Genomic DNA, 16,800 nt, shown 5'->3' with positions numbered 1-16,800 from the left:
CTACAACACAAAGATGGGATAACAAACCGCCATTGTATCATACATGGCATTGAGTACGCGCTACTATGTTCATGTTCTTGCGTGAGAAACTACCCTGACCCGAAACACAGAATTATATATTATTAAAAAAACCCTGCTAGCGAACTCTAGTCCTTTCTGATGCTCAAATACTTCCCTTACACTCAACCCAATGTCAGCACACTGACACCCTGTACCTGTGAGATATATATATAATCAACACTTTTCTAACAGATGGAGCTGTGCATAGCTACGGGCTTGTTGCTGCACTGAGAAGAGGAAAAGTAATACTACCTTGTCCATAAAAGCAAGTCACGATAGGGTCTTATGTGAGGTCTTCAATCACATTCATATTTGACACTGGCACATGGGCCTTTATGGCCATTCGCAGTTCTACATTTACAACTCCGGGAAAAGCTGACATTTGCCTAAAATGAAAGGCACAGGGAGTGTGTGCACTCTGTTCTGTCCTTTCCCAGCAAGACCACTCCTCTCCTAGGTGGACCGTACAAAGTGTACGTCATAATATGCTTTTTTGTGACCCCTTTTTGAAACAAAAAGCTTTCTGGGAGATATGTTTGTCAGTAAACATCTCCTGTACATCAATGTTTGCACACTTTAATTAGTCGAATTTAAAAGCTACAAAGTCTAAGTGAAAAAGACGAGTATTTTCCCTCTGAAGTAGCGGTGTTGACTATCTTACTCCTCTTACTAAGACTCAGTTTCTGCCAGCAGGCAAACAGTTTCTATATACATCACTCCACCAACTTCACCGCGCTGGTTTAAAGCTGCTGTTTTAAAGCCGAGGCGTCGGTTGAAATGTTTAATCTGAGACGCAGTCTATAAAGGCTGCATATGATCATCGTCGCCCTTCCTTTCGTCCAAATGGATACGTCTCATTCACACGCAGAGTTCATTCGGAGGTCAATAGATGAGAGAGAAGATATGTGCATACATTATACAGTATGCAAGGTAGCGAACGCATTAGCTAGATGAGTCACCTCACTGTTCAGCTCGTATCTCAGATAAATTACTAACCCGCATCAAAGTTACATGCTAGCCTGATTCACGCATTATACTGTACACTGAAAAGATGATAATAGAAACATGGCATAAAACCAACACATCCCTGCTGCTGCGAGGCCTATATCAAAGCGCTTTGCTAAAATATTGATGGACAGTAAAAAAGTCTGTTTGAAGTAGCCTACCTGTTGGAATGGGTTGTTTTGGCCCCACTGCATGTCATGTAGTACTGCAAAATGTCTGTGGAAAACCACACACAACAGGCCTGGATCAGATGATGTGAGCAGTACCGCAGACAACCTCAGCTCTAGTTAGTTATAGTAGTTACAGTGACGACTATAAGGTAATGCATCTCACAGAGGACATCATGTTTCTCCAACCATTTCCCTGTGAAAGCAGGTCCTTTTAGAAGCTACAGTATGGTGGGAGCTCTCATTCACCACCAGGTGATTACTGGATGGTATTCTATTCCCTGACCTTGACATCCCATAGCTTTATAGTCCACTGCCTGAAGCAGTGCCCAGCCTCTGAATGTCAACTGGAAACTCCATAACCTACAGTGATATGGTATCATCTCAGGTCAGCTTCCCCAGAGACAGACAGATAAGGTTATTTTTTGGGGTGTTTTCTGAGAGGTGAATAATGATCTTTGGGAGGCCTGCAGAGTAATAATGGCTGCCGATTAGCTGGGGGCTTGTGAGGAGAGGAGACTTGGGCTTGGAGGAAGGAGACCGGGGGCTTTGAGGAGAGAGACCTGGGGCTTGTGAGGAGAGGAGACTGGGGGCTTGTGAGGAGAGGAGACTGGGGCTTGTGAGAGAGGAGACTGGGGCTTGTGAGGAGAGGGAGACTGGGGGCTTGTGAGGAGAGGAGACTGGGGGCTTGTGAGCGAGAGGAGGACTGGGGCTTGTGAGGAGAGGAGGACTGGGGGCTTGTGAGGAGAGGAGACTGGGGCTTGTGAGGAGAGGAGACTGGGGCTTGTGAAGGAGGAGACTGGGGGCTTGTGAGGAGAGGAGACTGGGGCTTGTGAGGAGAGGAGAGACTGGGGGTTGTGAGGAGAGGAGACTGAAGGGGCTTGTGAGGAGAGGAGACCGGGGCTTGTGGAGAGAGGAGACCGGGGCTTGTGAGGAGAGGAAGGACCGGGGGCTCTGTGAGAGAGAGACGGGGGTGAGGAGAGAGACGGGGGCTTGAGAGGAGAACCGGGGGCTTGTGAGGAGAGGAGACCGGAGCGGGCTTGTGAGGAGAGGAGACCGGGGCTTGTGAGGAAGAGAGACCGGTGGCTTGAGAGGAGACTGGGGCTTGAGAGGAGACTGGGGGCTTGAGAGGAGACTGGGGTTGAGAGGAGACTGGGGGCTTGTGAGGAGAGGAGACTGGGGGCTTGTGAGGAGAGGACTGGGGGCTTGTGAGGAGAGGAGACTGGGGGCTTGTGAGGAGAGGAGACTGGGGGGGCTTGTGAGGAGAGGAGACAGGCGGGGCTTTGTAGAGAGAGGAGACTGGGGGCTGTGAGGAGAGTGAGACTGGGGGCTTGTGAGGAGAGGAGGACTGGGGCTTTGTGAGGAGGGAGAGCGGCGGCGTGGAGAGAGACTAGGGGCTTGTGAGGAGAGGAGACTAGGGGCTTGTGAGGAGAGGAGACTGGGGGCTTGTGAGGAGAGGAGACGGGGGCTTGTAAGAGCGGAGGAGGGACTGGGGGCTTGTGAGAGAGGAGACCGGGGGCTTGTGAGGAAGCGAAGACTGGGGGCTTGTGAGGAGAGGAGACCGGGGGCTTGTGAGGAGAGTAGACTGGGGGCTTGTGAGGAGAGGAGACTGGGGGCTTGTGAGGAGAGGAGACTGGGGTTGTGTCTCTAACTGGCACCCTACCCTACACCCTGGTCAATAGTAGTGCGCTATATAGGGAATAGGGTGCCATTTGGGACAGAACTTAGGTCGATGGGGACAGTTCGGAGCTCCGTAAACATCGCTAATGGGTTAGCTAGCAGCACGGTCAGGCACACTGTGCCAGTAGGATTAACAGTATCCTGCTTTAGGGAACTCAATCTGGGACAGTGTGAGAAGGAGACATGTATTCTCACCCACACACTCAGGCAATTTAATAAATAATGATATTTGGGAGTTCGTGACTCAAACATAGCACAGCATGGCACAGGTTTGAATCAGAGTGGCTCTCCTTCTGGTCCCCAGTATGAATCATAGAGAATATCACCAGCACCACCAACATAACACATCCTAGTTCTGATGTCACACTGGTCTGTGACGTTCACTGATTACCACACAGTCAAATGTGTTCCGGATATACCGCACCCACACACACACACAGCGTGGTAGAGAGAAGAGCAAGTCTGCTCTGGTTATGGATGGGCCAGTTCACATCTGCCGTAGCTCCTCTAAACTGAGCTCCCTCCCTGTGAGTCTCATAAACAGTGTAATTATGGCACTGACAAGGGAAATGAACTGCTCATTCAATTATATACTTGGATGGCCATATACAACAGGCTGAACAGAAGACCTCTCATTTACGGCTTGTAATAGTGTTTAAAGCAGCCAGTCAGAGACGACTTATCTTTGTGGGAGCTGCAATAACTCGGTTCAGGATTTTACTACCACAATGGCAGAGTGATGTAAAAGAGAAACAATGGCCGAAACATTAAGCAGAAAGCGGGAGAATAGAACGGTCTTTCTGTTGGGGCTAGGACAGGGCAGTAAAGATAGACATATTACAGCCAGCGAGGAACAACAGATAAGATGAAGAATGGAACCAGAGCTGTTGAAATGATTCCCAGAGAGACCTCAGTGCTGCAGAGTTAGGTATAGCCTGTAGCGTTCGTTTACCAGGGCAAAATAAACAGGAAATCGTGTGCAGCAATAAAACCAACGGCTTGTCCAGGGCGGCCACTTTCTTTTCAAAGGCTGCCTTTTGCAGATTGAGAACAACAACCTTAGGGGCGGAAGGCAAGGTCATTTAGGGGTCACAAACATGTACTGGACACCATGTTGAAGAGAGAGAGACGCTCTCAGAGTAATATCACCAATAGCGTACCAATTTAAAATCAAGTCTTGCAATGCCACATACATGTTCAGCTCGCTTCTAAGTCTAAACCACCTTACATTCTTTTGAAATAATTTCCATTGCTGCTTTTAAACACACAGGCATGTTAACACGCAGGGAAAACAGAATACAGTAACACCCCTGAATGCCCAAGTCCAGCCTCAAGGCAGTGGGTGAAGATACTGTACTGAACAGAGATGAGATGATGCATATACAGTGGAAGTCGGAAGTTTACATACACCTTAGCCAAATACATTTAAACTCAGTTTTACACAATTCCTGACATTTAATCCTAGTAAAATTTCCCTGTCTTAGGTCAGTTAGGATCACCGCTTTATTTTAAGAATGTGAAATGTCAGAATAATAGTAGAGAGAATTATTTATTTCAGCTTTAATTTCTTTCATCACATTCCCAGTTGGTTAGAAGTTTACATACACTCAATTAGTATTTGGTAGCATTGCCATTAAATTGTTTAACTTGGGTCAAACGTTTTGGGTAGCCTTCCACAAGCTTCCCACAATAAGTTGGGTGAATTTTGGCCCATTCCTCCTGACAGAGCTGGTGTAAAACTGAGTCAGGTTTGTAGCCTCCTTGCTCGCACACGCTTTTTCAGTTCTCCACACATTTTCTATAGAGTGAGTCAGGGCTTGTGAACGGCCACTCCAATACCTTGACTTTGTTGTCCTTAAAGCCATTTTGCCACAACTTTGAAGTATGCTTGGGTCATTGTCCATTTGGAAGACCCATTTGGCCAAGCTTTAACTTCCTGACTGATGTCTTGAGATGTTTCTTCAATATATCCACATTTTTCCTCCCTCATGATGCCATCTATTTTGTAAGTGCACCAGTCCCTCCTGCAGCAAAGCACCCCCACAACATGATGCTGCCACCCCTCTTGCTTCACGGTTGGATGGTGTTCTTCGGCTTGCAAGCATCCCCCTTTTTCCTCCAAACATAACGATGTCATTATGGCCAAACAGTTCTATTTTTGTTTCATCAGACCAGAAGACATTTCTCCAAAAAGTACGATCTTTGTCCCATGTGCAGTTGCAAACCGTAGTCTGGCTTTTTCATGGCGGTTTTGAGCAGTGCTTCTTCCTTGCTGACGCCTGTTTAAGGTTATGTCGATATAGGACTCGTTTTCGTGGATATATATACTTTTTACCTGTTTCCTCCAGCATCTTCACAAGGTCCTTACTGTTGTTCTGGGATTGATTTGCACTTTTCGCACCAAAGTACATTAATCTCTAGGAGACAGAACGCGTCTCCTTCCTGAGCGGTATGACGGCTGCGTGGTCCCATGGTGTTTAGACTTGCGCACTATTGTTTTTACAATGAACGTGGTACCTTCAGGCGTTTGGAAATTGCTCCCAAGGATGAACCAGACTTGTGGTCTACAATTTTTTTCTGAGTCTTGGCTGATTTCTTTTGAATTTACCATGATGTCAAGCAAAGAGGCACTGAGTTTAAGGTAGGCCTTGAAATACATCCACAGTACACCTCAATTGACTCAAATGATGTCAATTAGCCTATTAGAAGCTTCTAAAGCCATGACATAATTTTCTGGAATTTCCCAAGCTGTTTAAAGCACAGTCAACTTAGTGTATGTAAACTTCTCACCACTGGAATTGTGATACAGTGAATTATAATGAAATAATCTGTCTGGAAACAATTGTTGGAAAAAGACTTGTGTCATGCACAAAGTAGATGCCTACGTTTGCCAAAAACTATAGTTTGTTAACAAGAAATGTGTGGAGTGGTTGAAAAACGAGTTTTAATGACTCCAACCTAAGTGTATGTAAACTTCCGACTTCAACTGTAGGTCTTAACAGTTCCACTAGCCAGGATCTACAGTTAAAGTAGGCTTTCCTTACTGGAGCTCATCAAGTATTCCTATTGAGAGTAGGCAGAGGGCTTCACAATGACAGGGTAGAGAGCTCTATTCTCTCCAGCAATGACTTGACAATGGAGAGGGAAAGCTGGAGTGGTGATTTAGAAAGAGGATGACACTAACTGGGCACTATTGATAGGGCAAAAATATTGTTAAATCGATACAGTTACATATCGTGGTATTTTTGACAATATATCGTATCGTTTTGACAACATTGCAATAGTATTTTTTACTTCATAGCTTATTTTGTAAAATATGGAGCCAATTTGTTTTCAGCACTTTTATTTCCATGACAGATCAAAACTTGTTTTCTCGTGGCTCCCTTGTGAGAATCGGAAGGCACCTAAGTATCGTGATTATATCGTCCCTGGCAATTCCCAGCCCTACTGGTGACTGTGTCAAATGATGCAGTACTTTTCCACAGATACCGTCAACTGCAGTAGGAACACACACACCCACCCACCCACTCTGCCTGCCTTCTTCACCATAACGTCTCTCTCCTCACCCCCCTCCTCCACTGGTCTTATCTCAGTCACACACACACACACACACACTACTTCACACACCCCTGGCTCCATCTCTCTCCTCATCATGGGACCAGATTGGCCAATTACGCCACAGGTCGCATTAGACACTTAAAATGCAGCGCAGCCCGTCACCCCTGGCTTGTCTGCCCGGCCACAGATGCTCTGGGGGTAATTTATTGAATCCTATTACAGGTTTGAGGAGGTAGCTCATGCACCCCAGCCCAGGTCCATAAATCTGAAAGCAATACATTTCACCGCTGGCCAGAGAAAATAAAACGTTTTATCTCTCTCCCCAGGGTGGGATGGGGGATTGACTGAGCATCAAAGTGATTGGGCTTGTCTGGCACATATTAAAGCGCTTTTGGCATTTGTGTCGTTGCTCTGTCATTATTTCCGCATCATATCCCAGCGTGCATGCTACTGAAGAGAATGAATCCAATCATTTGTCAGAGCTATCAAAAACATCCTCCAGATGAGTACCCGACGACAAAAGAAACACTCATTTTATCAAACAAACAAACAGACAGTGTTAAAGCCACACTTTTCATTGGTGTTAGGCATTTCCCCCTAAAACGATTTTCTACAACTGTTGTCGTGTTCTGTCAAGTTGAAGAGAGAACGCAATTCATTGTCAGCAGACGGTTCTCCTCCAAAACAAACAGGATATGAAAGCTTACGTGACTGTGAGAAATCTAACAAAAACTTGCCTCTCAGCATTCTTGCACAGAACAACTTAAAAGTAGAGTTAGACGTGAATCGCACAGAGAGCAGAGTCTTCATTTCTCTTTATGATAGATTTGTCACGTTTATTGAGAGATCAAAGACACTGACGATTCCTCTTAATGAATCTTCACCTTTATTGAGCACTCCATACTGTTCGGTCATTTGGGTGACGAACATGTCAGGAGCAACGCAGAAGTCACTGGAGGTCTGCAGAGAGGGAGTGAAACACATTCACACGGTGGGGAAAAACCAAACAGTCAGAAAGCACAACAGGACATTTCCCAACAACACAGTAGTTAGAATAATGAGAATGTTTAGTCTGTAGGATAATCAGTCTCACTAGAGGATTCCACCAGGAGATAATAAAGATCACATGCACCATCGTGTCACGGAAGGAAGACGAGGCGGGGGGGGGGGTCATCTCTGATTCATATGCAGGGGAGGGAATTATCCATTTGAAATGGTGTGGGAGGGGGATTTGCATAAAGACAGATCCCACCGGGTCCTACATATTTGATAAAGGCATGCTGCGCACAACCAACGGCACACTGTACCAGCTATAAATTGTAGTAGCTAGTCTGCCTCGCAATTGTCCCTAGATAAACTTGGCAAGTGTTAACAAACCTAACTTCATGAATCATACTGATTATAGCACCTCATGCCAAACATTCTATTTTGTTCAGTGTCAGCTGGCCCACTGCAGTGATTCAGGTAAAAGGTTGTACAGGTTCTAACTCCCACACTACTGGGGCTGAGCTCTGGGTTCCAAGCCTCAACATAGAGATATAGAGCCATGTTCCCATGGAGACACTCACGGCAGACACAGCCAACTCCAGACCCAGGGAGGCCCAGCTAATAACCAGAGCCAGGATGCCCAGAAGACACACTCTGGGGAAGGAGAGAGAGAGAGAGAGAGAGAGAGAGAGAGAGAGAGGGAGGACAGAGGTTAGAACAGGACTGCCACCCAGAAGAAATATCAGCCCGCACAGTGACGCACGAGATTGAACTTCACTCAAGTTTACTACAGATTCACCCCGTTAGTTTACACAAGCAACGTTTCCCTCTACTGTGGGAATTGTGATCGAATCAACATAATATTTGTCCCTTTCAAAGCAACACACCGGGAAAACAAACGTCTGAGATTTTGTTATAGGCAGAGCGCGTCGGAGGAGGATTCCATTGCATTGACAGGCACGAGTGACCGCGAGTAGATGCACTTGTTTTGAGATCAAAGTGAAGAACCGCATGTATCTGCGTGCACATTTTAGGGCTGACCCCATTTAGTAGACTGGTTGATTGTTTGGTCGACCAAGATTTCTTTCGTTTTTATTTATCATCATTGTTCACAAGACATCTGTCTGATTGGCACCTGTCTGAGTGGACTAATCCATTGTGGAGGCCGTGGGGATGGCACAGTCCATCACTAAGACGTGCTACTGAAATTGTATGTGGTTATATTACATAACAAATGGTGCAACACTAATAAAAATAATATTACTTTATAACAAATGAGCTTTCTCCTGAGTTGGATAGAGTTCGCTGTCCGTGGTTCTGAAATATCAGTACACTATGGAATTGGTGCTTTTCCTAAACCATGTTGCTATGTGCATAATAGCTATAACAGTAGAGAGAGAAATAGTCCTATAATTCCTATAATAACTACAACCTAAAACTTCTTACCTGGGAATATTGAAGACTCATGTTAAAGGAACCACCAGCTTTCATATGTTCTCATGTTCTGAGCAAGGAACTTAAACGTTAGCTTTTTTTTTTACATGGCACATATTGCACTTTTACTTTCTTCTCCAAAACTTTGTTTTTGCATTATTTAAACCAAATTGAACATGTTTCATTATTTATTTGAGGCTAAATTGATTTTATTTATGTATTATATTAAGTTAAAATAAGTGTTCATTTAGTATTGTTCTAATTCTCATTATTACAAATAAAATAATATAAAAATCGGCCGATTAATCGGTATCGGCTTTTTTTGGGCCCCCAATAATCGGTATCGGCGTTGAAAAATCATAATCGGTCGACCTCTAGTTAAAACTAACAAAAAAACTTGCTACAGCCTCAGATCACACAGTAAAACACACACTGGAAGTTGCACAGAATTTTCATAACGTTCAAGTTTGCTCCCAGCAGACAAAAATGTTCTCAATGCCGCAAAACAATTGAGGGAACATTGCCTTGGACTGGGAGTTACTCAGCCTTAACACCAAACGATGGCTATTACACATTATGACTGATGTAAATGAAATGCTGGAGGGTTTAATGTTGAGCTATGAAAAAGGAAACCTTGATTTCAACCCTAAACACCCACAGGGACTTGGGATAATGTTTCCCTCATCTCACAAGGAGAGTTAGGGTTAATTATGTTAGAGGAAGTACCCCTTCATTGGTCTCTGGGCAGGGCTTGAGGATGACCTGGGTCTGATTCACTGAGGATGCGTGAGATGAAAGGACATAGGAGGGATAGGAGAGGGGGACCTGGGGGAAGCATAAAGCCCAACACTCTGGAACTGACTCACATGATAATGAGCCACCCAAACTGACCCCGCTGTATCCACAGACACAGATCATTAAATGAAATAGAAGGGAAGGGACTGAAGAGGAGGACAGGCAGTGCTGAGCCTGTGTCCTTGATGCCTTTTAAAAAGGATCTAACATACTTCCTGCATAGTTGTCAAGAGTTGAGACAGAGGAATTTTATGAGAGATTAGTTTTAATGTACGTGCCAAATGGACTGTGACTGGCTGACACTTTTTGAAGCGTGAATTCGTCTCACATAATCGCAATGACAAGGTTGTTCAGCGTACAGTCAAAAGTAATTTGCAACGGGCGAACAAAGTGATACTTGAGATAAAACTTCTGACACGTTGGAGGCATTCATTTTGTTTAAATAATTCAATAGCATGACAATAGCTATAAATATACGGCCTAGCAGAACATGGTCCCCCTCACCACAGTTCTTTTTGGTTCACTCCCTCACATGGTAGGACTCACCCAATAAGTGTTCCCTTGGAGTTGCGAATGAGGCCAAACAGCACCAGCAGGCAGATGAGGATGTTGAAAAGCAGCAGGCCTAAGTAGCCCAGCCACCTGAGGTGGAAAACAACAATAACAACAGTTACGAAACCAACACCCAACCACAAACACAACTGACTGAAGAAACCCCAACACCTGCTGACAAACGCAGCACAGAACAGAAAGAAGAAGATGTTATCTATGACCACTGTACAAATCACATCGGTACTGCTAAAGAAAACAAAAGYATACAAACATGGGGATTGCTTCAAACATGCATAAAACAAAAAGGAGATGTGATTTGAAGTCCACTTCCCCTGCGAGATGCTGAGGGAGGAAGTGTTTGAGATGTCAAGAGGAAGTAGCAGTGAGGGTCGGCTGCTGAATCAGACTGATTTAACTGTAAAGGCCTTTCCGCTGTTGACTGCAGTCATCTCTGTTGACTACTTTCACATTCATACAGATCCAACTGAACATCACTGACTGTCTGGCTGGACGGTCTCACCAGGAGACCAACTATCCAACAGTTTATATAACCTCAGTACATTTCACAATCTTACACTGCAGGGTTGTTAACACGAGTTACAGGAGGGAGGACTGTGTTGTGTTTCATCCAGTGTCTCCTCCCACTAAATGGTTCATTTGAAGGGTTTCCCCAGAAAAATCTGAGGTTTGTTGTGGTTCATGTTAGCTTTTTCTGAGTATCAACTGAGATGATTCTCTCTCTAAAAGGCCTAGCAGTGGAATTATGCAGCACGACACCAGCATAAACATAAATCTACGAGGAATGACGTACTGTTCGCGTAAACTGCTAATCCTGTAGTGCAGGATTCCTCTCAGAGTGGAAGRTATGTAGTTCTGTTCACGCTCCATTAAACCCACGTTCCTGTATGTAAATGAGGCAGCAGCAAAAATAGCTAATAATAAAAACTCCCTAATCCCCAACTTGAAATACAAGCAATGTATCCTACAACATGACAAGAAAACAAACTCCAACTACATTCACCTACAATAGCCAAACGATGTACTAAAACAAACAGGCCTCAGTTCTGGTAATGGTTTTGGTGAACCATAGAAAGTGTATGTCCTGAGATGTCATGTAATTGAGTCTCCCAGTCTGTCCATCTCTCACCTGTACCAGTCGTAGAGCTCGATGTTGACGGCCAGCTCCTCCAGGGAGATGTCGCTGTTGTCCCAGAAGGGGATCTCCACCATCTGCCTCACCAGCTCGTCCAGCTGGCCCTGCAGCTTCTGGATGATAGACAGATAGTCTGTGTGCTTGGCGTACTGGCCCTCCAGCTGCCCCAGACTGCCATCCACCGTCTGCTTCAGGGAGCCCGTGCTGTCTGATACCTAGGTAGTAGGCACAGGGAGGGACAAAGTCACAAACAACCCACTCCTTATGGGGATAGACAAAATCAATAGTGTTTATTATATTATATCGTATCTATTTGGGGTTAGCAGGGGAATCATTGCTCCTTATAGTGATCAACAGTATGATAACTGTGAATGTGGGGCCCAGCCCATGTTATGGCTGTGACAGTAGAGATTTTGCTGCGGTGTCATTGTTTAAATGGGAGTTCTGAGTATTACCAGTTTCTGCACTCCTGCCACCGTGCGGTTGGCGTGGCGCAGGGAGTACGTCAGCCTGTTCARGCCGTCACAGGTCTCGCCGTTCCCATAGAAACCAACAGCAATGCCGGCGCTGAAGGGAGACAAAGGGGAGGAGAGGAAGCGGTTAGGAGGAGGAAGAGGGGTCGGCACAGCACGGCAGACAGACAGACGAAGGGGGTKGGCGTGTGAACCCTGCATCAACCCTGCCAGGGATAGATGCTACTAAACAGGCAGCATTGAGCTCCAGCAGAAAGCCTCCCTATACAGAGTCCATAGCAACCAAGAGGAATGGGTCAGCAATGCCCAGAGCCACACCATAGAGCTGACAAAGGCTGCACTGACACAGGACATCAACCCTTGCCCATTCATGGAGGCCGGAGAGTATAGGGGGAGCCGTCCTGGCTCCCCCTATACTCAAAGACCTACTGCCTGCCAGCTAGTGCTAGACCAGTGGTTCCCAACCAGGAGAACCAGGAGCCCTGGGGGTAATTGGCCTATCCACAGGGAAACTTGAGAAGACTCATGAGACCACAGGCCTACTGGTAAAATGCACATGAGGGGGTACTTCAGGGATGTTCCAGGCAGAGCAAAATTCAGATGGTGGTACAGTAACCAAAAAAGGTTGGGAACCACTGCGCTAGAGTGGTTCCCAAGTGGAATCAAATGCATTAGAGGTGGCAATATCCAACGCTGAATTTCTGATGCACGTATCTAATTATTTACATACAGATTCTGAATATTAGCTACCTATTAAAAACCGATACCAGTAGGCCTTTAGAAGTCTGAGTTGTCCTTTAGATTAGAATGCGATTGAATTTTGCTCAACAGTGAAACCCAGGAAACTCAGTAGGAACTGAAGACCTGGTGAGAGTGGGACTGTTGCTCAATACATGTGGGGGGTAATCAATTGAATCAACAACGAGAATGATATCAGCCTTGTCTAAGGAGGAGTTGTCACTACTTTTAACCTCTTTCCCCCTTGGGAAACAAATACCTCACCACCAGGGGTCACTACAGCATCTCTCTCTCAATTCGCTTTATCGGCATGARGTAAAAATGTACATATTGCCAAAACTTACTTTGGAGATTTACAATATTAACATAATTAAAATAAGAAATATTCTCTCTCCAACTCCCTCCCATTGTGAGCAGTTCAATAGGCGTCACAATCACTGCCACCCTGCTGACTGAGAGACTGCCGAGCCAGACAGCCAGCCCAAACAATAGCCTAGTGACCATATGGTCACTCTCAGCTGAACACATGCAAACTGGAGGAGCGTTCCACGTGTACAGCAGCTTGTTGAAGGACAGTCCATCTACAGTTCACACACGTGACATCAGATGGAGGACAGGCTCCATACAGAGAGTCCTTCCGAGCTATAAACTAAAGTAAATAGGCCGATATCATGATGACATCATTACAAGGCAGTTGGAGGGACTGTACAAGCAAGATGGAAGGAGGTCTGAGGGCAGCGTATCAAAAGAGACGTTCTGGTCAAACAGACTGGCTTTTAACATTGTATTGCAGGATTTCAAAGCTTCGCTGCCATTATCCTACAGTATGTTCAAAGCAGGTACGTTCAGTTGTGGTTCTCAGACAGACGTCATCTTCCTAAGGTTATGGTTACATGGTTTCCTGCAGCAGAGTTCCGATCATTCCTGCAAGGCAGTAAATCTGCCAGGATGATCTGTATAGGGTGTGGGTCTGGGGTAAGGCCAAACAAAGGGTTCCTCTGGCATTGATAAACATCTAGTTGTTCAGCACCAATGGAGCCAAGACCAGGCCATTCCAGTAGTAGTAACCAAAACTTTGAACATTTCAAAAGAGAAGTTTGAGTGTCATGCATTTAAGGCTGCAGCAATAACTAGGCTACATCAACAGAAACTAGGCTTACTCAACATAATGTCTCAGTTGAAGTAGAGAATCTTCAAGGACAGATGAGGAGAAAATCTCTGAACAAAGAGTCAAACTGAATTCTACGATGCAGCCACAGCAACAGTGATATTACATTTTGACGCACCATCAATGACTTATGAAATTGCCATGGCAACCACATTTGAGCAAAGTTAAAGCTGTACAATACGACAATTACCTCAGGGAGGGGAGAAAGAAGCAGAGTTAATCATTATAGACATAAGACAAGTTAAACTACTTCATAACAAACCTGGAGAAAGACATTCAATCATCCCCTGCATAAAATCTATAGACAAKGTGTTGAAAGTGTTCCACAGGGATGCTGTGTTGATTCCAATGCTTCCCACAGTTGTGTCAAGTTGGCTGGACACAAACCGTTCTTGACACAAACCGGTGCACCCGGCACCAAGTACCATACCCCGTTCAAACGCACTTAAATCTTTTGTTTTGCCCATTCACCTTCAAATGGCACACCTACACAATCCACGTCTCAATTGTCTCCAGGCTTCTGTCGCCTCTTTAACCTGTTCTTTAACCTGTCGCCTCCCCTTCGTCTACACTGATTGAAGTGGATTMTACAAGTGACATCAATAAGGGATCATAGCTTTCACCTGGTCAGCCTATGGAAAGTGCAGGTGTTCTTAATATTTTGTACACTCAGTGTATATTGTGAAGACTAAGCTGATCTAGCCCTCCTACGCTGTCTAGACGTCGTGTGAAAAAAACAGACTTCAGCGAGCCACCCTACCAGTAAGATACATAATATCAAATGTTCACCCCCCCCCATAAAACCAAGCTCAGATCTTTCCTTTTTTTTAAAGCAGGTCTGTATAGGCTTAACTCTTCATGCCTGTGACATAACGTCCCCAGTCCTTTACACAGGAGCATCTGATGTCAGAGGGGATTAAATCAAATGTCACGTTGACAAGGGAAACACCTCCTGTTAAAATGGGAGCCAGTCCACRCCTCTTCACCCTGCGTCCAATGAGTGGATGGGATTGGCCAATTCCTGAACTGCTGCTAGCTAGGAAAATCTCTTCCTCTCATACTCTGAAGGATGGAAAGGTGAGCTGGAGCTATGGGTTTGTGTTCAGGGCAAACAAAGCACATCTCCRTCTGGGGACTGGTAAACTGTGGTGGAAACTGAGAACAGGAAACACAGCCAGAGATGAAATACACAARAACAGAGCGTTGTTGTTTCTCTCACTGTAAGGTCAGTGATTCAGGACTGCCAAAGCAGCCAGACAAACATGACTTAAGTGCTTTATGTTCAGGTGTTCAAAAAGACAACGCCAGAAATGACATATCTGAGTTCCATCTCCCTGTCATCCACCAGCACAGTGTGTTTACAGCAGGCTGAAGACAAACCAGAGAGATGTTATCGCACACTCAATGTCAAGCCTAAAAACGGATTTACATGAAAGGCAGTTCTGCTTCCAAGGCTCTTGCCTGGGATTTCCATCATCTTTAATTATGCAAGCAGCAACAACTCCTTTGATCTCGACAACCTCAAGTTTCGCAGCCAAAACGTAACAGAGTGACAGAGGATGGGCATGTGACTGCGAGGACTCCCTCAAATCATGAGCTTTGTGCAAGACTTCAGTAAAAAAAAAAATGCTGAGATTCTCTCAAGTTTCATGACAGTTGGACCATAAACTTACACTGCCTGTCATTCKCGTGGCATTAAACTTCATTTGATATACCACATGCGGCATTTTTACTCATCGCTCTAATCCCACTTTCCCCATGCGCTCACCACACACACACACACACATGACGACACACAGGGAGAGAGTAATTGTCATGCAGCCCACATGCTCATCAGGTCTCCATGCTTTTGTGAGCCGCTCTGCAGTGATTTCAGCTGAATCCAACAACATGGCTCTGAACTGATCCAACTCAGGGGGCGTGAAAGCAGGATTCAGCCCAGTGTTAAAATGGATGTGACAAAAACAGGAAGATTCCACAATTGAGTCAGCAAAAAGCTCATGCTTGGATTTCACAAGCTCTCCCAAATAAATTAACTCTTTATTGGGGATATGGAAGCTTTTAAATGGGTRTCTCTCTTGGGCGTCCTCCATTTGTAAGACATTACTCAGTTTTCAGTACGCGTGGGAGTTCTTTGTTCTCCTCTCATGTTGTTCTTCCCTTTCTCATGACTCCTCTGAGACTGCATGCATATACAAGTATCTGGCCTAACAGTCAAATCCCAGAGGATTACTTACATAGTATCATTATACATTTTTTATTTGTTTATCCAACCTTTATTTAACTAGGCAAGTCAGTTAAGAACAAATGATCATTTACAATGATGGCCTCATCTATACATGAGAGAATAGGCTTTGTTTCCAGGCAGATACGGAGTGGATTTTATTTTAGGCTGTGTTTTCACACCTCCACAATGCTGAACATAAACTGCACAAAGCAGATGGTTGGATTCTTAAAAAGTGTCCTTGAACGCAGTGCAATACAGAAAACGGACTTATTGCATTTATTTGGGTGGATCCATGAAGAGCCGAGGCCTCWTTTTCCATGTGGTCAACAGGTGAACAGGAAAACATTGAAAAAGATCATGAGCAGAAGATGTCGGCCATTTTTAATGTCGGTCGGTCTGTCCTTCCTCTGTCACTTGCCATGAGGCCATTTTGTTCTGCGTTTGTGGCTGCTTTCCTAATTCCGCTTTGATCATCTATGTATGAGCTACAGACAGTGACTGTCCACAGTTTGCTGTCTGTGTGTCCATCTGTCCGTCCCTAGATGAGCAGAACGACTTCCATTTCAGCGCCTTGAGACTCCTGGCAGGGCCTCTGCGTAGACAATGATGCCARGATCTGAGAAGTACTAAACAAATAGAGGAAACAGACTAAACTGTTTACTTGTCTGGGTGGCCTGGGGGCTGAACCCACAACACAAAGCTCATGTTTTCTAAATTACAGCTGAAGAAGCCGTTTCCTCATCCTCCCATATCTTTATTGGCAGATTATTAAAACACACAACGTGCATGACAGTTAAGATTCT

At 45.0% G+C, this 16,800-nt stretch overlaps 1 protein-coding gene across 1 annotated transcript in view; it reads right to left on the bottom strand.

Moving 5' to 3' along the window:
• LOC111980355 (protein tweety homolog 3-like) overlaps positions 1-16,800 on the bottom strand; it is a 56,250-nt gene that overhangs the window by 10,794 nt on the left and 28,656 nt on the right. Inside the window, 7 exon segments of the mRNA XM_024011077.3 lie at positions 1,227-1,243; positions 1,246-1,281; positions 7,355-7,430; positions 8,039-8,111; positions 10,233-10,328; positions 11,386-11,606; positions 11,847-11,958. Of these exon segments, the coding sequence (XP_023866845.1) occupies positions 1,227-1,243; positions 1,246-1,281; positions 7,355-7,430; positions 8,039-8,111; positions 10,233-10,328; positions 11,386-11,606; positions 11,847-11,958 (631 nt within the window).

Source organism: Salvelinus sp. IW2-2015, linkage group LG20 (assembly GCF_002910315.2).
Source record: "Salvelinus sp. IW2-2015 linkage group LG20, ASM291031v2, whole genome shotgun sequence".
Classification (NCBI taxonomy): domain Eukaryota; kingdom Metazoa; phylum Chordata; class Actinopteri; order Salmoniformes; family Salmonidae; genus Salvelinus; species Salvelinus sp. IW2-2015.
This window is presented reverse-complemented; position numbering and strand designations above follow the sequence as displayed.